General features: G+C 39.0%; 1 protein-coding gene across 1 annotated transcript; it reads left to right on the plus strand.

Annotated features, from left to right (window-relative positions):
• The first annotated feature begins 1,275 nt into the window (after positions 1-1,275).
• Positions 1,276-23,413, plus strand: SLC5A7 (solute carrier family 5 member 7). Its single transcript, XM_056493285.1, has 8 exons — positions 1,276-1,453; positions 8,565-8,678; positions 11,927-12,082; positions 14,684-14,832; positions 18,389-18,532; positions 20,309-20,462; positions 21,608-21,825; positions 22,561-23,413. The coding sequence occupies exons 1-8, from the start codon at positions 1,276-1,278 to the stop codon at positions 23,182-23,184; spliced, it is 1,737 nt and encodes a 578-aa protein (XP_056349260.1). The 3' UTR covers positions 23,185-23,413.
• Positions 23,414-26,050: the final 2,637 nt, after the last annotated feature.

Here is a 26,050-nt window from a genome sequence, read left to right on the forward strand (position 1 = left end):
GTGCTGCGGGGCGGGGGCGCGGAGCCCCGGGAGGTTGGGCTGGCCCGGCCGCTGTTCCCCATCGGAGCCGCGGAGCCCCGGGATGTTGGGCTGGCTCAGCCCCGGCGGAGCCCCGGGATGTTGGCTGGCTCAGCCCCGGCGGAGCTCCGGGATGTTGGGCTGGCTCAGCCCCGGCGGAGCCCCGGGATGTTGGGCTGGCTCAGCCCCGGCGGAGCCCCGGGATGTTGGGCTGGCTCAGCCCCGGCGGAGCTCCGGGATGTTGGGCTGGCTCAGCCCCGGCGGAGCCCCGGGATGTTGGGCTGGCTCAGCCCCGGCGGAGCTCCGGGATGTTGGGCTGGCTCAGCCCCGGTGGAGCCCCGGGATGTTGGGCTGGCTCAGCCCCGGTGGAGCCTCGGGATGTTGGCTGGCTCAGCCCCGGCGGAGCTCCGGGATGTTGGCTGGCTCAGCCCCGGCGGAGCCGTCGGGAGCGCGGCCGGCTCTTGCCGGGCGAGAGCGATCGCGGAGCGCGGGCCGGGATGGGGAGGGGGCTCCGGGAGCGGCTGGGTACGGGGCTGCCGCTGCCTGCGTCGCTCGGGAGTTTTCCCCGGCTGTAGTTATTATACTTCAACCTTCCTGCCTTCCGACAGCTTTTAAGCTTTCCGTTTGCTTCCCGTATTGTAAGTGAGCAGCCTCATACTGGAGGAGTTTCATGCTGGACATTTAAATGTTGCAAAAATGAAATCTCAGATTTTAAAATACGGGAGATATTACAACGGGGACGAGGCAGCATTCCAATGCAAACACTTAAAAGATGTGTTTTGCTGCTGTAGCTATTACTTATACATAGTTCTAGTATTACTTACAGCAGTTTTGTCTTGAAAATAGAGATTTTTGTGATAGTCCACGTGGCCAAGATCGATCTCTTGTACCAAACTAGTCTGTGTCTGAAAAGTTCCCAGACATTGAGGACTTTGTGATATCAAAATAATTTCGTGCTCAATAACTGACTTCTAAGGATAGTGTAGCTTTCAGCCACGTCATTCATTCCCCTTTGTGTTCCGAGACTATAACCACTGGTTGTTGCTCCACAGGCGTTTTAATTGGCATGTGACATTAATCTCAATTACATCTGAAATTCTCATTTCATAAATTCACCGGGATAGTCTCTTTAATAACCATCTGAGGAGTTTTGTACACTGAATCTAAAGAGCAGGCGTGTTAAAAGCAGACCTATTATTGCATTCTCTCCAGAGGTCTTAATGAAATAGCAATAAAAGAAAGAGTTGGGACTTCGCCATGGCTTTCCATGTGGAGGGACTGGTGGCCATAGTTGTCTTCTACCTGGCAATCCTGGCAGTAGGGATATGGGCTGCTTGGAAAACCAAGAACACCGGCAGTGAAGGCGATCGCAGCGAAGCTATTATAGTCGGTGGAAGAGATATTGGTTTGCTGGTTGGTGGATTTACGATGACAGGTATGTAAAAAAACACCTTTTCATTCTCTAGCTAGCATGTAGCTTGTCAGTTTTCTTTCAATCTGCATGTTGAGTAATGCAGAGTGGGGAAAATACATATACTTTTTATCCAATTTTTTAATGAACAGCCACATGTAGCATCTGTATAAAAACAACTAATATTTGTAAATCTTACAGGAAGAATTTATTTTCATTAGTTTTCATATATTTTCATTCCATATTCATCTGTAGATCAGTTATGTTTGAAACAAAAGTATGGAATGAATATAGATTTATTAGAAAGTTTCAAAATAACAGTTACTGTTTTTAAAACCATCCAACTATGTGTGTTTTTCTTGGGTTTGTTTCATCTGAGTAAAACAAAGTTTATAGGGAAAAAGATCGGTGGGAAGGAGAGGGTGTACAATATAAATTAACTTTCTTAAAGAAAATTGGCACAACTCCAAACTTGCAATTGTACATATTTCAGCAAACTTATTTTGTTGATTCTTTTAGCTTCTTTTTCAGCAGTTGGACAAAATAATGCATTACTCTCAGTAGCAGTATCAGTAGAAAAAGGCTGGGTGAAGGAAGAGTTCTTCACTGATTTTGTAAACAGTGCTCTCTGACTCCCAGAGCCAGTCAAACCAGCCATCTTATCTGGGAACATAAGATATTCATGATACTGTCCAAAATCTCAAAACTTACATTATGGTATTGGAACAAAAATTCATTATAGGAAGAGTGAATTTGCCCACCATTATATTAAAGCAAATTAATTTTTAGGCATGCTTTTTTTTGTTTTTTTTTTGTTCTCAATTTAATCTAAATCATATTCATGCAAAGGCCTTTCAGTTGTCAAATTGAATTTATCTGACTCTATTTGCTGTTTTGCCCTGTTCTGCTTTCACAGTTATCTTAATGAGGAAGAGCAAGGTAGAACTTGGGCCAAAACACAGCATTCTTTATTTGAGATAAATTCACATTATTTTGCAGGGGCATTCTGCTCATTCAAAGACTAGATATTTAGATATTGAGTAAAGAATGTTTGTAAAAGTCAATAAAGTTTGAATACAGTCAGATGTTCTACTTTTTGCACTGTGCTGTAATTTACTGAATCACACATCCATCGACTACTGGTGCATAAGATATGATGAGAGTCTGCTCATAGCAGGAGCTGGTTAGACTGCTTTCTGCTGAATGAAATGTTTTTAGGAGCACTGAAACCAGAATATTCTGCAGAAATACTTTGCAGAAATATATTTGGTTGCCGCAAAACAATAAACAATAAATCAGGGAAGTTGAGATTTTAAAACGGCATTTCCCACATCAGTGGCATATAGAAGATACAAATTCTGGTCTCCTTAATCCTACTTTGTAGGAATATTTTGTGTAACAGCTGAAGCACAGATGAGACCTAAACTGGGATTTCCTATATCCCACGTTCTGTAGCCACCACAATTCACACCTGCACATGTTCATCCCGTATTGTGCAAGCTCTAGAGATGGCGCAGTCTCTCATCTTTGCAGTAGGAAATCAGACTGATCCTAAAGCCTTTGGGTAGCTAAAACTATAATGGATTTTATACTGTTGGGGCTGACACTCTCTCTCCCCTATGCCTTCCTTAAATCTGGCAATTAAAGCTTGATATGGTGACTAAGCTACATTTCAGTTGTAGCGAACCACGCCTGGCGCATAAAGCGAGATCTGGGCACAAATCTGCTGAGCCAGGGTTAGTCTGGGTTTTGTCTCAGTGAGGGCACTCGATTTCTAAAGCCATAACAAAACAATTACCAAAGTGAACTGATGAAAATCCACAATAATTTTTACAGGTTGATAGTTTTTACAAAATGGGCACATTATTAGAAGCACACTTGCTTTTTGAAAAGCGGTCGATGCTGATTTTGCCCCTCACGACCATGGCTATTTGCAATACATGACTATGCCAACATTGTCTTTATATTTTTCAGGTTTAATTGTCTAAATATAAATTAGAAATCAAAGCCTACTCCACAAAAGGAAAGTAAGGTGTTTTAAAGGTCTCCAGAAAGAATATTGTTTGTATGTACATGAAGCACTTTGGGTTATGAGATAAGGCCTTATTCTCTCTTTTTTGCCTGAGACAAACACTGCAATGTTCCATGGTATTGGCTATGAAAGTAGCAGAAATTTCTTTTATAAATTTAAAATAAAATTCAGAACATAAGCATCAAAGTCAAGATTCCAGAGTAATTGTAGCTGATTTTCTAAACAACATTGAAAAATCTTAAAGCACTACCTATGAATAACAGCTATGGATATTTTTGGATATGTGCTGTGATCCTGAAGAAGAAAAAGCTGTGTCAACCAGCTACTGAAATGCTGAACACAAAGCCTGTTGAGGGTTGAGTGTGTCTGCAAGTAAGGAAATGGAAGAAATAGAAAGAATGAAAAGGTTGAATTGTGGATGTATCACAGCAGTTCATATTAAAATGAAATAATGTTGTACCATAGTAGGCACATTTAATCTATGTATAATTTTTACATAATTATAGATAAAATGTTGCATTAAATACTAGTCTAACTTATTTTTGTGAATGAATTTTTTAAGAAGTGGTATCTTCATCAAAATTGAATCTAATTTGATTTCTGTGATTGAGTTTAAACCTCAGAGGAAATAGTTAAGATTACATAACTAAATGCTCACAAACATGACCCAAAAGGTAATAATCTATTGATGTAATTTTTGCATTTTAGTTGGATAGAGCTATGTACACTTCCATTCAAAAAAGAAATATTACACAATTCGATTTTATTCTAATCCTTGGATCAGAATTTTCATTTCACAGAACTTGATGAATTTATTAAATAATTTGAGTGATCAGACAAGGAATTGTTCCTGAAGAAGTGCCAAAAAATTCAGTTTCCTAGTATACATCATTATATATCAAGAACTCAAAGAACTTCTGTGTGTCTCACAGGAACTAGAAGAAAAATTGCACTCCTTACCCTCAGTATTTGTCTGATCATTTTTTTCAGTGTATGTTTTAAATGGATGTCAGTATTTGCTTCGTTTTTTTGTTTTTCAGATGGCAGGCAAAGAGAAGATTAAAATAGATTACCACATGAATGCTTCCATAGATTATTAAATATTGTACTCCTTTTTAGGAATTAGGTAAAAACAAAAAGAATTTAACCAAAAATAAAGGTATTAAACTAACTTTAAATTGTGGCTTAGCAAATGAGGATCAGAAAATTAATATCTAAGGTTGAAATCTCATCCTATCTTATCCCTTTATTTCACTTCTAATGTATTTACCTGTGTCAGTGTATGTGCTGACTATCCATTCACCCCCCTCAGGAAAAAAACATATCACACCTTCCTAGAGCTCTGTGGTCCTTGATAGATGTTCCAGAACAGTCATGTGCATGGAAAAATTGATTAGCAGCAATTTTTCAAACCCCAGTCCAGAAATCAAGAAATAAAATTAAAAATAAGGGCTAAATCCTTCATGCCACCTCACACAGCAATTATCTGTCTGCAGGGCAGACAGTGGAGGGTAATGACCCCTACAACATCACACAGAAGGGAATTGACTTGATCTCCTCCAGAAGAAAATGAGGGAGCTAGGCATGGCATCCAAGTGCCCCTTGGAGAACACCTGACACCTCTGTAGCTGGAATCAATGCAAGTCAATGCTGGAATTCTTAGTCCATAGCTTAGTCCAATCCTTCACCATAGCTGCAGCAATGTTGGATATCTGTCCTTGACTAGGGGACATTATTCCCACCTGTAACCAAGTATATAATTAATGTAGAATTCATGCTTGTGCATTTTCTGGGGGAAGAGATAAGTATGCTTCCCTCTCTAAGTATTTACTTTTTGATATTGTATACAGGTGTTTATTCCATAAGACTGTGCTGCTTGAGACACAATAGACAGCACACATTCCAGGTGGTCACAGATTTTTCCATAGAGGGTGATGTCCCTCAGGGGTCCATATTGGGATCAGTACTATTCAACAGCTTTGGGGACCATGGACAGTGGGACTGAAGGCACTCTTAAGCAAGATTGCAAATGACACCAAGATGAGTGCTGTGGTTGGTAATCTAGAGGGAAGGGATCCCATACAGAGGCACCTGGCCAAGTGTAAGAGGCCAAGTGTTAGATCCTCCAGCTGGATCAGGGCAGACATTGATACAGGGTGGGTAATCAGTGGATTAAGAGCAGCCCTGTTAAGAATAACTTAAAATCACAGAATTGTAGAATCATTAGGTTTTAAGATCATTAAGTTCAACTGTCAACCCAGACTACCACTGTGACCCCTAAACCACTACACCACATCACTCAGCACCAGATCCAGACACCTCTTAAACACCTCCAGGGATGGTAACCCCACCTCCTCCCTGGGAAAGCTATTCCAGTGACTAACCACCCTAACAGTCAAAATTATTTTTCTATTATCTAATCTGAATCTCGCCTGTCTCAGCTTAAGACGATTTCCTCTTGTCCTTTCACTGCAGGTGTGGTAGAAGAGAATGGCCCCACACCACTACATCCTCTGTTAGGCAGTTGTAGAGAGCAATGAGGTCCTGCTCTTCTCAAGACTAAACATACCAAGCTGCCTCAGTTGTTCCTCATCAGACATTTTCTGATCTTTGATGAGCCTTGTCACCCTTTGCTGACACACTGCAGCATCAATGTCCTTCTCAAAGTGAGGGGCCCAGAACTGGACACAGAACTAGAGGAGCCGAGTACAAGGGGTGATCCCTGCCCTGGTCCTGCTGGCCACACTATTGCTGATACTGGCCAGGCTGCCTTTGGCCTTCTTGGCCACCTGGGCACACGTTGGCTTGTGTTTAGCTGCTGTTGACCAGGTCCTTTTGTGCTGGACCATTTTCCAGATACTCTGTCCCCAGCCTGTAGCACTGCCTGGGGTTGTTGTGACCAAAGTCTATGACTCAGCACTTGGTCTTGCTGAACTTCATGTGGTTGGCCTCAGCCCATTTCTCCAGCCTGTCCACATCCTACACTCCTGCAGCTCAACACTGACCCAACCTCGTGTTATCTGCAAATTTTCTAATGGTAGACTTAATCCCCTCATCTATATAATCAGAAAAGATATTGAACAGGACTGGGCTCAACACTGATCTCTGTGCCAGGCTGAGACAGTTGGGGCTGTTTAGCCTGGAGAGGAGAAAGATCTGTGCAGACCTGATAGCAGCCTTGCAGTACCTTAAAGAGGGCTTACAGAAAAGATGGGGATCAGGGCATGTGGTGATAGGATGAGATGTAGGGGTAGGGAACTGAAGGGTAAATTCAGATTATATATTAGGAGGAAATTCTTTACTGTGAGGATGGTGACACACTGAAACAGAGAAGTTGTGGATGCCTTATCCCTGGAAGTGTTTAAGGACAGGTTTGGCAGGGCTTTGAGCAGCCTGGTCTAGTGAGTGGCATCCCTGCCCATCACAGAGGGGTTAAAAATAGAAGATTTTAAAGGTCCCTTTCAATCCAAGCAATTCAATAATCCCAGAACTCTGATAAACGAAGTGTCATACTCCTCTCTATCTTTGCACTGTCATAAGTCACAAAATCCCAAATATTTGACAACTTTTCATGTAGTTTATGTATCATTGCTCTTCTCATTAATAGTCAGCCTTCACCCATCTTCCCCATGTGGTCCCATATGGGCATCACTTACCCCTTATTTCTGTGGCACACAATAGCTCTTGATAACCAAAAGTCTACTTGCTACAGGTCTCCTTGGGTCACTTCTTTTGTTGCAGTCTTTCTCTGCACGCTCACCCCTCATAAAAGTCCATTATACCATTTCCAACAGCAGAATGGTCCATTCCTCTGCTTCAGATTGCTGAAAGGGGGGACAATTGTAATTCTCTGGTTGCTGGAGGTCTTTGATTCTAAAGCCATTGTGAAATGCAGCAAAATACCCTCTAGTAGTACTTGAGAGATATCACAGTCAAGCGGAAAAGAGTGGTTATTTAGCTCTTCATGCAATTTCTTAAGGAATTCTATTAAATTTTCTTAATTTGTTTTTCTCTCCAATTGTTTGTCTTAGACAAAAAATCAAGTTTGCTTGTAGGATCGTGGATGATGGGAAAATTCTGAGGAATGTTTAAGGAAAATACATTTTGAACTATTGTGACTTTCTGCACAGAAACCTTAACTACTCTTGCATGAAAAAGCAAAGGCTTCTGACACAAACCAGAACATCTTACAAAAATCTAGAACTTGTAATGGTCTGTCTGCCCTTGTTCAAACTGCAGACTTTGATTTATAAAACTTACTCATTATACATTAGAAATAATTTTTAAAGTTTTTGTATGGAATCTGCAAACAGGAAGAGATAAACTTCATTCCTTCATTTGTTATGAAGTATTTTTGCAGTTGTAATCACAATACATTTCTGTGTTGGAGTTTTTCTCTCATATATACTGTTGATTCCAAATCCTTAAATGAAGAAACTTCCCTTAAAGGCAGAGAATCAACTCATAAAGTGTCAGAGGTTGGTATTTTAAAAATACTGCTTTTTGGAGAGAGAGATAAAATCAGAAATATTGGAGATAGCACATATCCCTTATTGAACATGGCTCAAGGAAGCATAAAATAAATGAATCAAAGTTTAGAACTTATATGGCAACAAGCAAAAAGCTCTATATAGAAATATTTCAAGAACTCAGAGTTTATTAATATGCTTCATGTAGCAACAATTTAAAATTTAACAGGATTTAAAAGGCTTTTTTTCCATGAAGATTCTGGTAAATAATGTGTTTATTAAACTTTTGCCTAATTTAAATATTTTTCTTCAGATTCCGTTTATGCTTCTCCTTCATTTGTACTAGCAAAACAGTAATGGTAAATAAGTGGTGAGGGACTCAGCCCTCACATCTTCACTGACTATACAGAGACTTAGACACTTTGATGATTTTCTCAGTCCATTTGACTTCTTTTTTCATATTCTTAGGCTGAAAATTCAAATTAGTGCTGCCTTTAATAAAAGGAGCCTGGCACTTGCATTGTTCATATAATAGAAAATAACCATATCATACATAATGACAATTTCATTATGCAATATGTGAGCTTTTCTTTCTTTGTGGACATTAAATACTTTTCCATCTCTTCCTTTTCAGCCACCTGGGTTGGAGGAGGTTACATCAATGGGACAGCAGAAGCTGTGTATGTCCCAGACTATGGTCTAGCTTGGGCTCAGGCCCCTATTGGATATTCCCTTAGCCTGATTTTAGGTAAGCAAAGACTAATACTAATAGTCACTCATTTTAAAGGGTTCTGATGTTAGGTCCATTCCTTGAAATGAAAAAACAAGGGTCTGATAAAAAGTTGCTGAGGTAAACTGAATCCCTTCTGCTGTGTGTTTCACTATTGGAAAAAAAAACCAAACAAACAACAAAAAAAATCTCTATAAATAGTTTGATATCTCAAGTCTCCTAAATTCCTTGTCAAAACCTATTTGATTATTACAACCATATTCTTCAGGGGGAGGTGGGGGTAGAGGGTGGGAAGGTGTATTTAAATTGTCAGTACCAAGTTTTATATATTCAAGTTTTCTTTAATTGCCTGTATGATTGGAATGTGCCCCAGGTGCTCAGGTATCAATGCACCTATAGATCTTGGAATTCAACTAATTTCTTTTTGAGTTAGGAAAGTGTTTATGCTTTATAGATTTCTACTTAGAATCCAAGTAACTTGTCTTATTTTGTGTAGGAAGTATGTAGCACATATTTCCTTAGATTGGAAACTATTTCCTTAAAACTGGAACATGCAACATCTTAAATGTAGTACAAAACTCTAAATCACATGTCAGAATGCAAATGCAGAATCCTGATATATGCAGGATCAGAGTGTAAAATACAGACAGTGTTATAAGTTTTAATTCTTCAGTAATGATGCAACTGTTTAAAAAACATGTTGTTACAGAAAAAAGATCCTGTGTTTTTCATATTTCCTTAACATAACTGATATACTCACCTTTCTAATATTATTTGGCCTCTCAGTCTATTCTGAGTTTATTCTCAGGGTCCTCCTACCTAATTTGTGCCTTTGTTTCCTTTGGTTGCTTATCCAGATCCTCTTTCCCTTTTTATTTATTCCTATACAGCTTGTTTTCCTTCTTCTTTGCTTTTTTCCCCTTGAAAATGCTTTCCAATGGCCTGTCCTAGTTATCCTCACTTCCCAGGCAGAATCTTTCCCCACTGCAGATGTTCCTCTCTGGCCTGTGCATAGTTCCAGTTCTGGCAGTGGTTGTAATTTCTGAGAGCAGGGACTGTAGATTTCTGCCTGGTGTCATTAGGAGGGCATGAGGGTCACAGTCTATTAGTGTTACCTTTTTTTGTTTGTTTTTAGTTAGAGTTGGGATTGAAGCACAAGAGACCAGTTTTGTGTTTGGACTTGGATGTTTATAAATTTTTATTTTTAGTACAGTGAGTGTTGCAGTACTTTAATAAGCTAAAAGCAAAAAAATGGAGATGTATCTTGCTTGTTATAAGGTCTTTTAAGGCTTAACTATTTAATTTAAAACTAACATTTATATTATTTATATTTTTGACCTAATGACTAAGCACCTGTGACTTAAGTGTGGCACTTTCTATTTGATTATAAAAATACTACATAAAAGTAGGAAGGAAGAAGAAGCCAATGCTTCAGAACTTCTATTTTGTCTTACACTTACTACTATATTCTAAAACCCCAAATTCCAAACTCTTTACTATGTGACATAACACACTTCTATTTAAACTACACACCATTTTAACTCTGTTACTAAATGTGGAAGCCTTCTGCAAGGCAGTGCTCTTCTGGGGGTCAGTGCCAGAAAGCACAGAAAGTGCAAAACTCCCAGGCTTCAGGGCTCCAGCAATGATCCATCAATGCCACTAACCACTGTTAGGATTGGAGTCACAAGCATCCTCTGATGCAGAATTGACATAAATTAGCAATAATTCAGAATAGTTAGCCTCTCTCTTTGTTTTCAGATGTTTATAGATACCCAGACTTGTTTTCCTGAAAATTATAATGGCCACTGCAGAGAAAAGCAGTGTGTGTGTGTAACCATTGATCTCTCTGCTGAGCACAGAGAGGAAAGAATTTCTGTGGGCATGATCTGTACATGAAGGTTTGAGGGGAGGAATTCTTTATCCTTCTTAAAAAAATCAATAATCAAAATTATAAATACAAGGCAGCTTCAGACAGGAAGTATTAAGATTGATGTAATCTTCCTGTTTGTTTTCCATACAATTTTATTTTTCTTATTTTTTTCAAGAAATTTAGTTTTCAAGGTTAGAATCCCTCCTATTTCCTTTGATAGGTGTTTGAACATCCTAACAGACTATATATTTTTGTTCTTCTTTAATTTTATTTTGCAATGATGGCATAACAAGTAGAATAGGAAAAGGATCCATTACCAAATCAAGAATCACCAAAAAAAAAAAAAAGAAAAAAAAGAAAAGCTGAAGGGTTTCTGCATCTACCTGCCTAAACACAGCATTCACATAAGCACTATAAATTGAGATGACAGTGTGTGACCAGTATCTTGTGCTCAGGGAACTTGATGAAATTAAGAAATATGAGTTATAGAAGTTATAAAAATCTGGAAAATCTTCTGCGCAATAAGATGAATAAATGACATATCTTGTCATGAGGAACCTAATTAAGGGTTGCCAAATGCCACAGAGTGTATCTTACTGGAAAGTGACAGGGTTTCCTGCTCGTTATTATACCTTATACAGCAGACAAGAAGTCTACTTGGTTATGGTCATGTGCAGATCTCAACTACATGGGCTTCTTTCCATGCAAGGGCTCTTTTTGCTTTCCTGAGATAGGCCCTTTTTTTTTTTTTTCCAATATCCAGCCCATGTGCCAGCCAGGCAGAGCAGAATTGTGATGTACCAAAATTCCTTAACATATATAAGTGAAATAACTATATGACAAATATTCATGAAATCTGACACTAATAGAACTCAAAGACCTCTGACCTGTCCTGCAGGTGTAGTATAGTTGTTTCAAACATCATAATAAATCTGAATTGTTTTGAAAGAATCAGATTTGCTGTGTGTGCACTAAACCACAAGTGAAATTCTATTTCTGATTCAGGAATCTCAGATGGTTTTATTTTTAGAGTAGGACTATGTAAAACTTCGTGCTGTATTCTGGTCTGAGAATCAACAGGATTAGGTAGAAAAGCCATTCCTTTAGGCTAATCCAAAATTAGACAAAACTCTGACAGCATCCATAATGGGAGATTACATAAACTGAGCCAGAAAATAAGAAAAAACCTTTTAAATTATCAGACTATGGATACTAAAAATGTGTGTGTTCAAGTAATTCTGTAGACATATTTAAGAGGGTATTTTAAAACAAACAAAAAAGAAATAGTATTGGTGAGATTTTTGTACCCTAAACTGACAATGAATGTTTTATCCCTTAATGGTAATGCATTTCTAAACTGCAGCTGGTGTCTTATGCTGCATTTTCTTTATAGGTGGCCTTTTTTTTGCAAAACCCATGCGATCCAAAGGCTATGTGACAATGCTGGACCCTTTTCAGCAGCTTTATGGAAAAAGGATGGGGGGTCTACTATTTATTCCAGCTTTAATGGGAGAAATGTTTTGGGCTGCTGCCATCTTCTCTGCCTTAGGTAAGGAATAAGCAGTAAAATATTAATTTATTGCAGGTAGAAATTATTAAGAATGTCAGAAATGCATTAAAATTCTGGCTCCAAATGGTAACTACTTAAGCCAAGTGATTCAGACATTTCTAAGACCCATGCTATCTAACATATAAATCCAGTAATGGTACCCCTTTATTTTTTGAAAAGGGAAAGACTTATTCATTTTCACATACCTTTAAGTTTTCCCTCTTCAAAGAGCATGAAAGGATTTAGGAACAAATTTCTGTTAATAGTGAGGGTGACATGAGTGATTGCAAGTGCCCCTTTTGTGTCAAATCTGACCCAGCTTTTTATTTACATCTCTGGGATGAGAGAAGCCAGTCAGAATTTCCCTTCATGGTATGTAACAGCATTTCCAATGCATCTAAAAAAAATAATCCTTGGCATATAGGAGATCTACATATACAGAACATTCCATAACACAAATAATAGAAGCAAACCAGATGCTTAGAAGCTGATCAATAAATTGAAGAATTCTTCAATTCTAAATGGCTTTCTTCTTGACAAAACGGAGAAAATACTTAGGATTCAAGAAAGGATTTGGAGAATTAGTGAAACTATGACTCAATAGAAAATCACTTAACTACTCATCCAGTCCTGAAAAAAAATCAGCTTCCAGGGTTTTTAATTATATTTCAGGCCTGAATTTAGCAACTCCTTTAAGAACAGAGAAAGCACTTGAGTTGAAGCACCAGTAATTGACTTTTACCAACTAATCATACTAATAATGCACATGCATGTGGTAATGCCTTCTAGCATAAGCTATTTTAAACAAAAATAAACTTTGAAGGTACTCTCCAACTGCGCTCTGATGAACTGCAAAGCAATGGGGAGCTTGTTTACCACCATTTCATCACAAAATCCTTAAAAGACTAAGAAAAAACTGCATGCTGAGGTGATAGGAGTTGAGTGACTTGAAGAACACTAAGAGTATTTGGAATATTTTTGATTAAGGACAAGCCATTCTCTTTTATTTCAACACAAGTGGTGTGAATACCTTTCTAGGTTTATATAACAGCCAACAGCTAAAGACTGTCAATGGTTATAAAGAAGATTTTTATTTTAACTATTCTATGAATAATCTAGTTCCTTTTTCACACCTATCCCCACTCATGAATGTTTAATCTCAGTACTATTCATTACTTGCTCTTCATCATGACTCCTTGCTTGGCAGGGTTGTAGATGGGAAACGCTGGTCTTAAAGCTGTGGAAGAGGTCTGAGCTTGTAATTCTTAAGCACATGAACTTTGAAGGCTCATTGTGCAGCAAAAGCCACATCTGTCAGCTCCCAGAAGATCTTAGGTATCACACATCATGTTGTCTTCTAAGGCCAAAGCTCTTCCAAATGTGTGCTCCAGAATATCCATCTACAATAACTGCAAGCACTAAAAGCTGTTGCAAGGTGTTTCATTTAAATCATCCTAATTAGAAGGAGAGGAATTTTTTAAAAACAATGTTTTAAAACATGGCAATCACTTGAAATAGTTAATAGTTCTAAGGGAAATGTATAACCGTCCTGACAGCTGCTGGAGGGGCAGTGCAGGGGGACACAAGCTATTCACAAGGTTTTTTGAGTGCACTGACAACAACTTCCTGACACAAATGATCAGGGAGCTGATGTAGGGAGGTGCTCTGTTGTATCTGTAACTTAGACACAAGGAAGAACAAATCAGGGGTACAAAGGTCCAAGGCAGATTTAGCTGCAATGTTCATGGGATGGTGGAATTCATGGTCCTGCAAGAGAGATAAGGCAAACATCACTACTTCAACCATAGAATTCAGAAGAGTAGAGCTGGGCCTCTCCAACATTCTGCTTGGAAGAATCTATGGGAGACTGTCCTGGAGTCCAGAAGAGCTGGTTGATGTTCAGGGATCACCTCCTCCATGCTCAAGAACAGTTCATCCTAACAAAGGGAAAATGTGGACTGCTCTTGAATGGGATGGGGCAGCTGGTGGCAAAAAGATGTGGAAAAGGCTGAGGTGTTCAATGCCTTTTCTGCTTAATTCTTTGCTAGTAAGACCAGTTTTTAGGAATCCCAAGACCCTGGGAGGCCCTGGGAAAGTCCAGTGCAAAGAAGACCTGCTGAAAGAGAACCAAGTGAGGAAACTTCAAACCATGCTGGACAGACACAGTTTTGTGGGACCTCAGGGGATGCATCCTGCAAGTGCTGTGGCAGCTGGCTGGCAGCACTGCAGGAACATTTTCAGTATCCTTCTGAAGACTGAGATAATCAGGGATGTGCACAGCTGGTTTTCCCAGACAGAGCAAGAGAGTGTAGTCCTTACAGACCCTGAGGAATGTTGAGGAAGTGCTTTTGGGACCCTTCTCTCCTCCATTTATTAGAACCTGCAAAATGACAGATGCTAAACTTAGACCAACAGGAGCATCTCTTTTCCATTCCCTTCAAAGGTGCAGAAAGGGTGTGACAAATACAGAGAGGGGAATTATTAGTGCTGTCACTAAGTGTCAGACCAGAACCAATACATGCAATTTAACAGGGGTGTGCCTTCTCATCAGACATGCTGTGATGTACACACTAACACACAGTGCTTTGGTTTTCCCCTTAGGTGCGACTATAAGTGTGATCATTGACATTAATGTCAATATTTCAGTCATTATTTCTGCCCTGATTGCCACTATGTACACACTTGTGGGTGGGCTTTATTCTGTGGCCTACACTGACGTAGTTCAGCTCTTCTGCATCTTCCTGGGACTGGTAAGTTTGGCTTTTTTTGCCCTGTTTTGTCAAGGATTTTGCCCTGAACAGCTAGAAGGGCCAGGTGTGTCCTGGGGTGTACCAGGCATAGCACTGCTAACCAGACTCACAGAGTGCTGACTTTAAAAGAGTCTGCATTTGCATCAATGTACAGCCTGTACTTTGGAAACAGTGCTGTCCAAGAGGTCTGATTCCTTGGCTTTTTTCCAGCCAGTCTGGCAGTCCAACAACTATTGCAATTTTCCTCTTGGGTGTACATCTAACTCGGAATAGGACTGGTGCTGACTCCTTCCCTGTCTGTCTACAGGACTGTGGCTCAGGCACTGGAAGGAGGCATCAGACATAGGAAGATGTTGGTAAAATAGTCCAGAAATGCTGTCACTGGACCTACAGAGCTGATACTCTGCTGCTTCTCTTTTCTGTGGTTGTCACCTACACAGCTTAGTTAACCTCCTCCTAACTTAGTTAATCTTCTTGGGTTTTCCCTCATTTCCCTCCACCACCCTTGGAGACCATAATACAGGATGTCTGATCAGCTGTCTTGGCTGTTTTAGTGTGGTAGTGTGAATATCCCTTATCAATGATATGCTAGTGGGTAGCCTTTTATTTACTGCTGTTCTCTAAGCCCCACATGGAAAACACCAGTGTGACAGGGTCCAGCTCACAAGGGTGCAATTGAAGAAGCTGCTGGCTTTGGTTGCCAGTGGCAGTAATAGACAGCCACAGGTGTGCAGAGAACTGCAATATGCTACAATAAATGGAGTGGCTCAAGATGTAGGAACCAAAGGGCACCTTGGGGGCCTGGAATTCTTTCTCTGCTTTCAACAGGGTTCTTGTGCAGCTCTAGGGAAATTGCTTCAGCAGTGCTTGCACAGGTGGTCACTAATCAGCTCTGTGTGTGTGCTTACTCTGTGGCATCTTACTGTGAGGACCATGGCCTGTAAGTGACTTAGTGGAAATGGTGCTAAATAGCCTGAAAAAGCAAATCCAAGTTCCAACTGGCCACCTCAAATGAAAAGTTATTCCAGACCTTCTTCATTCATATCTTTGTTCTTCATCTGAACAGTGGGGGAAATACAGTCTCTTTCCCCAGTATAAATGTTAATATTTGTGAAACATTAAGTTTCTACAGATGGCATGCATTACAGAAATTCCCAAAACTAGAGATAAAGGCAAGTACAGAAATTGTCTTCCAGTGTGATCAACTCATGAACCACTAGAGACCTTGATCCCATGGGAATAACATTAAGATCAGCATGAACCTGATGGGGACATGGGAAGCAAATGAAGGCTGTACAGAAGTCTTCTAAATGATTAAACCTATAGCTTTATAATGTTTTGTTTAATTCAGGTGGGGGTCTTTATGTAATTTCCCATTTGAACTAAACAGCAGTAATGTAGTGCTGAGGAACCCATATTCATGAACTCAAGTGTAATCAGTGAGGCTGAAGAGTCAGCATCTAAATGGTCATGCTCTAGGGAGGCAGGTTTAGCTGAGATGGGACACTCTCACAGTAGATGTCCCAGCAGAGGATGGCACAGGTTCAGTTATCCCAGCTTCTCCTCCAGGCTCTGGAGCAGTTTTCACTCCCACTGTCACAGAGCTTTGCTGCTCCTTCCTCTGATGTCTGTTTTCTCTCCTGTTCTTATCCAAGACAAAAGACTTGCTGTAAATCACCCTTGTTCCTCCTTTCAGACACAGCTTTTTCCTTAGGCTTCCATACCTCTACTCCAGCCACTCCATGTGCATCCTTGTTTTTCTGTTTACAGTCTCATGTAGCATCTCTCCTTCCTTCCTCACCTTCCTGTACCCACCCCTGCAATTCTCATCTCTTCATATTAATCTTGCCTGATGAGACTTTCCCTGAGTCTGTATCCCCACTATTTACTATCTCTTCATCTCATCTGTATTATTAATTCCCCATTCTAAACTCTGTATTTTCTCAAATAATTCCCAGGAATAGTTCAGGGCTGTCATTTTTGGCAGGAAAAGGAGTCTAAATATATAGTAAATTATGACATCCCAATGAATTCCAGGGCCAAAGTGTCTTGTTTTTGTTTTTTTTTTATTTATTTACTGATGAAAAGGTAGTCCTTGAGACCACAAAGAGCTAGGTTACTGTGAGGAAATGGAATAGTTTGCAAAAGCTCACAATGTATTTGCAATGCAGTACAGATTAAATCCTGGGCTGTGGCATGCAGACTCCAGATGGACTTTTGGACGTTTACCTTCCTGAAAATCTCAGCAGAGTATGGCCAAACTACATCTGTTCAAGAGCTCATCACTTGGACATTTGACATTTGAGATTCAGAAACAAGAATAAAAAAATGTTTGATTTTTTGAAAAATCCTTGTCTCCCTTGAATTTCTCAGGAAGGAGAGTATTAATATTCATTAATTTTGAAAATATGTTTATTTTTCCCTCAAAATATCTTGAAGACAGTAGAAAAATTTTAGTGCTCTTTCACAAAACATCTCAGGCAGAGATTGAGAAGGGAATCTTTCTGCCCAACCACTTAAACTGGCAAAGTTTAACAGAGAACAGAATCTTATGGTATGGAATAAACTGCCTGAATAATAGGCATTGCTACAAAATATTCCCCATACATTATTGCAATAATTGTGCAACAAAATATAGAAAGATGTTTGACTTTACCCCTCCCTGCTCCTGTTGCCCCTACACAATTAACTGTGACCAGTTGTGGTTGTGTCAATCTGTGTGGTTTTGGATATCACTGGATCCTTAAGGATGCTGTGCTTGTGATGATCTAGTCCATACAGTGCAAAGCCTGGTTTTCACCTCACTTGGAGCTGCTGAGTTTCTGCTCCACAGAAAGTCAGTGACTTACATGATTGCAAAATGACTTTGCAAGTAAATGCACATAAAGTCAGTCGATGAAGGAATTGGACCTTCTGGCAGAAATCATCACTGGGAAGACTTCCTGATTTAGATAAAAAAACAAACTGAAAATGGTCAAGAGACCCCTAGAAAACATCTATGAGGTAGCAAAGTTCTGTAACACTGGGTTAATACTAGTTTAGAGGACGAGAGATAAGGCTGCACCAACAGCAATCCTGTCTTTTCACAGTCTTTCAATACTTAGTTTAGTACTGAATTAAAAACAAATTCCCAGCCCTTCAGATGTGTTGTCTCATGCCTGTATGCTGCCAAGTTCTGATGCTATTACATGAAAATATGTATGTAAACATTTCTCTACTGTGTGGTAGAGGAAAGAGTGTAAACAATATAGAGGAGGTTAGGTAAAATAAAATGAAGCTGTATAAATGTGTCTTTGCTGCTGATTTTGCAGTTTCCATTGATTAATTCTCTGGTCACACTCTCCAGGACACATGTGAGCTATCCACTACCAATCCCTCTAGATTTCAGAGATGTTCCACCTGCACATAATCTGACTTTTTGCAAGTCATCTTGATAATTTGGTATTCAATCTGTAGCAAGCAAGAGTAAGAAAACTAGATGAGTTTTAATATTAAAATTTCACAGATTTAGAGTATCTTCTTTAGACCTGAGCACATTGTTTCTCTTTGGTTGCAGTGGATCAGTGTCCCCTTTGCCATGTCCCATCCTGCAGTAACAGACATTGGACTCACAGCTGTGCACCACGTGTACCAAGCACCTTGGCTTGGATCTATCAACTCACTTGACATTTACACATGGTTGGACAATTTCTTTTTACTGGTAAGTGGTGATTTGTTTGAAGGAGTGAAGCATTTAAGCACTGACACTATGTTACTGTGACAGCTGAAAATAATAGAGTCTACTTAAGAGTTTCTAGCAAACTGGAAACTTTTACCCCCTTGACTCCTGCTTAATATTTCTGCACATTTGAATGATTTCAGTGACGTATCAGCCAGCATTGCCAGGAATGCAATTTAAATATCATCAGGCTGAAAGAGCTGACATGTTAAAATTAAATAAAATTGTGCAGCTAATGCTTAACTGATGTCATTGTTGGCAGAGGAATTCATATATTGCAGAAGGCAATAAATAAATTATACAAATGATTAAATATGCCTTAGGTATAGGTGAAAAAAAGCTGTGCAGAGATGGATGGCAGGATGGATAAATTCATACATGCACATATGCCAGAATAAACCATGGTCTTTCATTTTTTAATACCTATATATTACACATGGGATCAGTGGTTATTAAGTACTTTCCATTAGAGAATCTAGAAACATATGCTAACATTTTCCATTCTCAGTGTCCCTTTGCAAATTTACACTGGTTTTATTATCACGTTGAACTTTGGGATTACATTTTCTGGTTTTTTTTTTAAATCCTCTCAGCCAAAATATTCAGGGTTTTTTTATAATTGGTCTATTAAAACATGTTATTTTATTCAGCATTCTCTCAGAGATCATAAGCTCAAATGGCTGGATTCTTTCCTGTAATCTGGAAGGTTTTATTTGTGCTGTTGACCAAGGGAAAGTTCTGATATTGCCAAATTATGACACTTTTTTTTTTTTTTTTTCATCCTGTTTCATTATAGCTCAAGAAATTTACACATTCTTGGAAGGCTTTAATAAAGGAACATTATTATCAAGGCAGCAAAGAAAAACAGTCATAAATAGCAAGTCAAAACCTGGCTTGTCTGTGAAACATTAATTTAGTCCCTATGTGTGCATGAAGCTATATGAAACACCTGTATATACACTTTCTGGTGAAAATGCCTCCTGCCTCATTTAGTGTATAGAACTAGGTTATGAAATTTGCTTGGTTTTCTTTCCATGCTGTTTAGAGACAGACACTTGGTTACTTAGTGGAGACTATTAAAATCCTGCTCTCAGGACAGAATTGTTAGCACTTGAGTTTTCAACCTTTGGTACACTCTTTTGTGTTATATTTAAAAAAAAAAACAATCAGGATCTTCAGTTACATAGCCAAATAAAAGAGAAGGGCTTTCACCATAAAACAAAACTTTTCTCTTTTTGGTTTTGTCTTCCATTTCTATTGGTATTGTATTTGCTTAAGGCAGTGGGAGAATAATTTTTTAAGATTCCTGAGTTCAATGCATACAGAATGTCTTGCCTTCTGTAAATGACTGCATGCATTCACAAAGGAAGATAAAATCTTGGTTTGACATTGTATCACAGTCTAATCTGATTTTAGTGAAGGAGGAGTATTGAAGGGCAAATTCTTCAAATATGACATATGAAAATAATACTTTCTATAAAGACTTGGGGATTACAGAAACTATGAAAGGGCAAAGTGTTGATGCTAATTCTATTTAAAAAAAAAACTTGTATAAAAGAATGGGATTTTAGTGGAGTTACACAGGTTTGGCATTGCTTGTGAGAATGAAAGTTGCAGTTATTAGTGGCTGGCTGATATTCAATAAATAAATTAAGAAGCAGCAATATGGCTTTCAGCATTCAAGTGTACTTGTTCTCTATATGGTGATAGTAAATGATTCAGCTCCCCCCCAATCACAGCATGCTGTTGTGTTTGCAGACATTAGGAGGAATTCCATGGCAAGCGTATTTCCAGAGAGTTCTTTCCTCATCTTCTGCCACATATGCTCAAGTTCTGTCATTCCTGGCTGCTTTTGGCTGTCTTGTGATGGCTATTCCTGCAGTAATGATTGGTGCAATTGGAGCATCTACAGGTAAATGATTAAAAATCAGTAGTACAATAAATGTAAAATGAATAGTGTAATAAATGTGTGAAAATAAATCTTGTATTAGATATAGGTGACTTATAGGTTAGATAGCCAGGTGGCATCATTTTTCAACTCATGACTCCTTTAACAGAAGACTGCACAGAAAAATAATGGTATAGAATATTTCTCCCAAAGGAAATTGTTCCTATCAGAGTGGATGAAATTAAATGATTTTGTACATTCTAGATATCTACAGACACAATACTTCTATTCAATGTCTGCTTTATTTTCTGGCATTTTTCTTTGGTTGTAACAGTAATAATGGGGAATGGCTGAGGGAGCTGTGATTATTTAGCCTGGAGAAAAAGAACCTGAGGGAAGACACTTTGCTCTATACAGCTACCTGAAGGGAGGCTGTAGCAAGGTGCATTTCCCACATAACAGCAACACAACCAGAGGAAATGGCCTCAAGTTGCAGCAGGGGAGGTTTAGAATGGATATTAGGAAAAATGTGTTCAGCAAAAGGTTTCTCAAGCACAGGAACATGCTGGCCAGGGAAAAGATGGATTCACCATCCTTGGAGCTATTTAAATATGTGTAGATGTGGCTCTTGGGGATGTGGTTTATTAGATGTGGGCTTGGTGGTGCTGGGCTAATGGTTCAACTCGATCTTAAATGTGTTTTCCAACCTAAATGATTCTTTGATTTATCAGAAATTTCTTACCTTTACCAATATATCCTTGCCAAGCCTTTTTGTCATAGGGAGAGTGATCCTTGTCACAGTGACTATGTAACTAAACTGTTAAAAATATTCTGTTAGAAGTGCTTTGAGCCCTGTCTGTAATCCAAAAGAGCAGCTAAACACATCACAAAAACAATGGATCCCAGACTTGTTCTATTGAATAAAACTACATTTATGAGCAATTTAAAGTTTATTTTAGAGACAAGGAAAAATGCTGTGCAGAATTAAATCTGCCCACAGAAACTAGTGTGACACTGCCTCTCTGAATTGCTGTTGGTCTGGCCCTAGTAGTAGTTTGTTCTTTGAACGTGCATGTAAATATGGTGATGTGAATAGCTTGCTACTCATGAAGTCAAGAGGTGCTGTGGCTGCTGATGCTGCTGATAACACACTGGTGTCCATATTGCAGCTTGGAACCAGACTGAATACGGTGTCCCTGACCCCAAGAGCAAAAGGGAAGCAGATATGATTCTGCCCATCGTGCTGCAGTACCTGTGCCCAGTCTATGTCTCGTTCTTTGGCCTTGGTGCTGTATCTGCTGCTGTGATGTCCTCAGCTGACTCCTCAATTTTATCAGCAAGTTCCATGTTTGCTCGGAACATTTACCAGCTTTCCTTTCGGCAAAATGTGAGACAATGTTTTCGTTTTTACTTCTAGGGAAAACTTTACATGAGACCTTAACTAGGTGATAGATATAGGCTATAATTTCATAATGAAACACCTCTTTCATGTTCCTGCCTATAACTAGAGAAAGAATTTAATTACTAACAGTGTGTTGAATAAACTGAAAATCATAAAAATAATTATGGTTGTGACTGATGACAGAAATGAAAAATCTGGCTTGGGGATGGCAGCTGTCAAGAGTTCTCATGGAATTGCAGTTTATCCAAACAGCTAATTACTGTTGCTACAAGCATAAGTTCTACTTAAATTCTTCACAAAATTAGACATTTTTCTAATCTTTCATTTATTGTGAAATCATTTGGCAACAGAATGGTCTAATGAGTTGGAGTTTTTCTTAGGAAGCAGAGAAGAAATTCTGATGCTGACAGTTTTTTTCTAGTTGACTCATGTTGTGATACTATTTAAAAGTTATTTCTTATACTGCTTTTTTTTTTCTTTGACTCATCATCAAGCTTTTTGCTATGTTCAAAGAGTAATGGCTTTGGGAATGGCAACCGTAATCCTTAGGGTTTTTTCTCTGAGCTTGAGATTGAGATGGAGATATTAGTTTGCAATTACTACTGAATGAATTATGCAAAGCTTTCTTTTAAAATTCAGTATTTTATATTGACTGTATGTAAGTGTGGGTATACATGTATAGACATGAAAAAACCACCTAACACTGCTTTTTTTTTGCAGGCTTCAGACAGGGAAATTGTGTGGGTCATGAGAATCACTATTCTTCTGTTTGGAGCATCAGCAACAGCAATGGCACTGCTGGCTTCGTCAGTGTACGGCCTCTGGTACCTGAGCTCTGACCTGGTTTACATCATCATCTTCCCCCAGCTGCTGTGTGTGCTGTTTGTTAAAGGAACCAACACCTATGGTGCCATTGCAGGATACCTGTTTGGCCTTGTGCTCAGAATAACCGGAGGAGAGCCGTACCTCTACCTTCAGCCCTTGATCTTCTACCCTGGCTGGTACCAAGATGATAACAATCTCTACATCCAGAGGTTCCCATTCAAAACACTTGCTATGCTCACCTCCTTCTTCACTAATGTCACAGTCTCCTACTTGGCCAAATACTTATTTGAAAGCGGGACTTTGCCACCAAAGCTGGACTTTCTTGATGCTGTTGTTGCCAGATACAGTAGAGAACACATGGACAAAGCAACTCTTGTAAAAAGTGACAATATTGTATTAAATGAACTTGCACCTGTGAATCCACGACACAGTCTGACTTTGAGCTCAACTTTCACAAACAAGGAAGCCTTCAACTACGTTGATTCGAGTCCAGAACTGTCCAACACTGAAGATAATTAAAAAGTCTTGTAGCCACAGGCAAAACAATAAGAAGCAGGATATTCTACAAAGAACAGTAAGAAGCATTTTATCAGAAGAAAAGCAAGAATTGGGAATAAAATGCCACTGCACATTCTTTTAAGTTTTTTCTAGGAGCAGGAGCATCCCATGGGAGAAACTCTTTTCTGCTATTATCTAATATGTTGGATTAGGTCACAGAGTGTTTACTAAAGTATACAAACAATCTCATTCCTTCCATCCAGAGCTATATACTGTACAATTAAAAAAATATTTAAAGTTTAAAATATATGTAGAAGAAAACAGTTCTTAGCTAGGATATCATATGAAGAGATTATAATACAGTAAGTCTGAAATATTATCACTCAGCATTTTATTGGCATTAAGTGAAAATATATTGCCACAGCTATAAGTGATTTATTACTAAAGAGCTAGTTGCTTGAGCAAAGACAGATAGATAACTTCTCTGGGGTTTTGGTCTGGTAATATTTTTCTTCATAAAAAAAATTTAAATAATACAATCTAGTATTTTATTATTTGTATGAGACAGCAAATTGCACAAATAGTAATAAATTCCTTATAGGAGTGCTAAACATGATATATTAATTTTTAAAAGTTAAAATAAAGTCACCAGTTTAAAATTATGTTATACCTGATGTATGACAACTTTAAGCAAAATATGTTAATATAGGCGTTCTCTTTCTTTTTCTGGGGTTAGTGACTGTCACCAATTCTTAGAGCAATAACTGGAGTTGAAATTCAGCTGGTGAAAAATGGCTCTTACAGAAAAACTCATAAACTAAATAGAACTTTTCAATGTTGGAAGAAGAAGCCTTATCTTGACTTATCATCAAAATGAACACAAGCAAAGCAGTCTGACACCAAGCAACTTCACCATTGGAGTAAATGTTGAAAAGTAAAGAGAATCAAGAAAGCTTGAAAAGGGAGATGAGAGGGTTTTGCTTGCAGAAAATTCCAAATTTTCACTTACTAAAAAAAGCTATTCTTAAAGATGCCAAAAAATCTTTTGGCTTGGTCATACTGGAATTACTCTGGAAAATCCAGATTTTGCATAGAAAATAACATTTCCTCGAAAATTTCTCAAAAAAAACCAAACCAAAATCAGGCTTAGTGGACAGCTTTCCACATCTCCAAGTGTTTTCCTCTGGAAGCAGCTTGGAGAGGAGCAGAAAGGAGAGCTGAGCCCCCAGACACGGTGAGAGGCGCAGCGGCGCTTCGCTCGGTGCTGGGCGCGCTGCTCGCCCGTCCTGGCGCCCGCAGGGCACAGCAGTGCCAGCTGCAGCCCTGGCTCGGGAGTGGCAGAGCTGGCCCAGAGCAGCAGAGAGGGCAGGTGGGCTCTGCTGGCCAGGATGACTCTGTGTGTCCCCTGGAATGTGCCTTTCTCCGTGCCGGCTCCGGTAGCTACATTGCTCTGCAATTGAGAGTTATGCTCCAATAATTCCTTTTACAGTCCGTGTGTGACGCAAAATGTTCCATTCAAATCCTCCTGTTGCTGCTCACCAGTGAAATTTCTCTTTCTTACCACTCACAGCACGAGGAGTTGTACTGGAGGACAGGAGATGTAAGAATAGGTTTTGCTGCTAAAGGAAGAAGCCATCAACTTGTGCATTCAGTGTTGACATAAGCTTTCACAAGGTTGAATCCTTAGATATGTTTTGCTCCTTTTGTGGAGTCTTTAGAGCATATATATATATATATATTTAATATATAGAGAAACTTAATTTCAGAGATGTTGATTTTTTTTCTCCTTACACTGCATTTAAAAATAACATTGCAACTCAGTTCTGAATATTCATTGTGACCTGCAGTACTACTGTGCTTACCAATATGGAGTGTGCTCTGGGTGAAGGGAATCAAAACCAGGATCTGCACTAAAAACTCAGAAGAGCCAATATAGAAAAGAAATTTTAAATTCCTGCAAGGTGAGGGCATAGACCACCAGTGAAAGTCAGGGTGCTGAGTATCACAAACCAAACATGAGCCCAGCAGTATTAATTCCCCCATGAACCACAGAAGAGAGATGAGGAAATAGACTTTATAGAGGAAAGAGGGGAAGAACAGAGTCACTGCTGAATTATTCTCCATTTTCAGCCCACATCCACTAGTCTGAATCCCTTCTTATGGGAAAATACTAAATCACAGTTTTATCTGCTTACATAGCCAATGCCTTATGCTGCTGTTCCAAATGAAGTTAGAGGGTCCCAATGCCTGTAGGCCTTCCTAAACACTTTTCTCTTACCTCAGTTTTGTCCCGGAATTGCCAGAATTTCACTATGAGATGCTGCATAGTGACCAGATGCTTTGAATACAGCACCATTTCTAAATTATTTATTTCAAAATGCCCAGCTGTGGGGAAAAAAAAAAAAAAAAAGAGAAAAGAAAAGGGGATTGCACTGGAATAATTTAAGAAATTTCAATTGAAAATAAAAATCTTTTCCATTTGTATTCCATTGTTGCTATAAAAATGTAAATGGTTTTAAAATGCTCAGAAAAAAAGGTGAAAAAAAAAGTGTTAGTCCAGAAATTTCAAACCAGATGCTTCCTACTTTATCAGAACATTTTACACTTTCTATCCTATAGAATTTTTTTTTAATTTGTGTGATTTTATGCAGTATTCCTGTTTAGATGGACTGCAAAAGCCAAACCAAACAGCCCCATGCAAAGTCTATTTACAGCTTTATTGCCTTAGCTCAGCTGTCCTACATTAAATTTGTACAGAGCTGTTCATATAACCAAAGGCCACATCTGTAATTGATACAGCTGTGGGGGGAAAAAAACAAACAAAACCAAACAAAAACCCAAACCAAAACAAACAAACAAACAAAAAAAAAAACCTATGTTACTTCCC

The sequence above is a fragment of the Oenanthe melanoleuca genome, chromosome 1 (genome assembly GCF_029582105.1).
Source record: "Oenanthe melanoleuca isolate GR-GAL-2019-014 chromosome 1, OMel1.0, whole genome shotgun sequence".
Lineage (NCBI taxonomy): Eukaryota > Metazoa > Chordata > Aves > Passeriformes > Muscicapidae > Oenanthe > Oenanthe melanoleuca.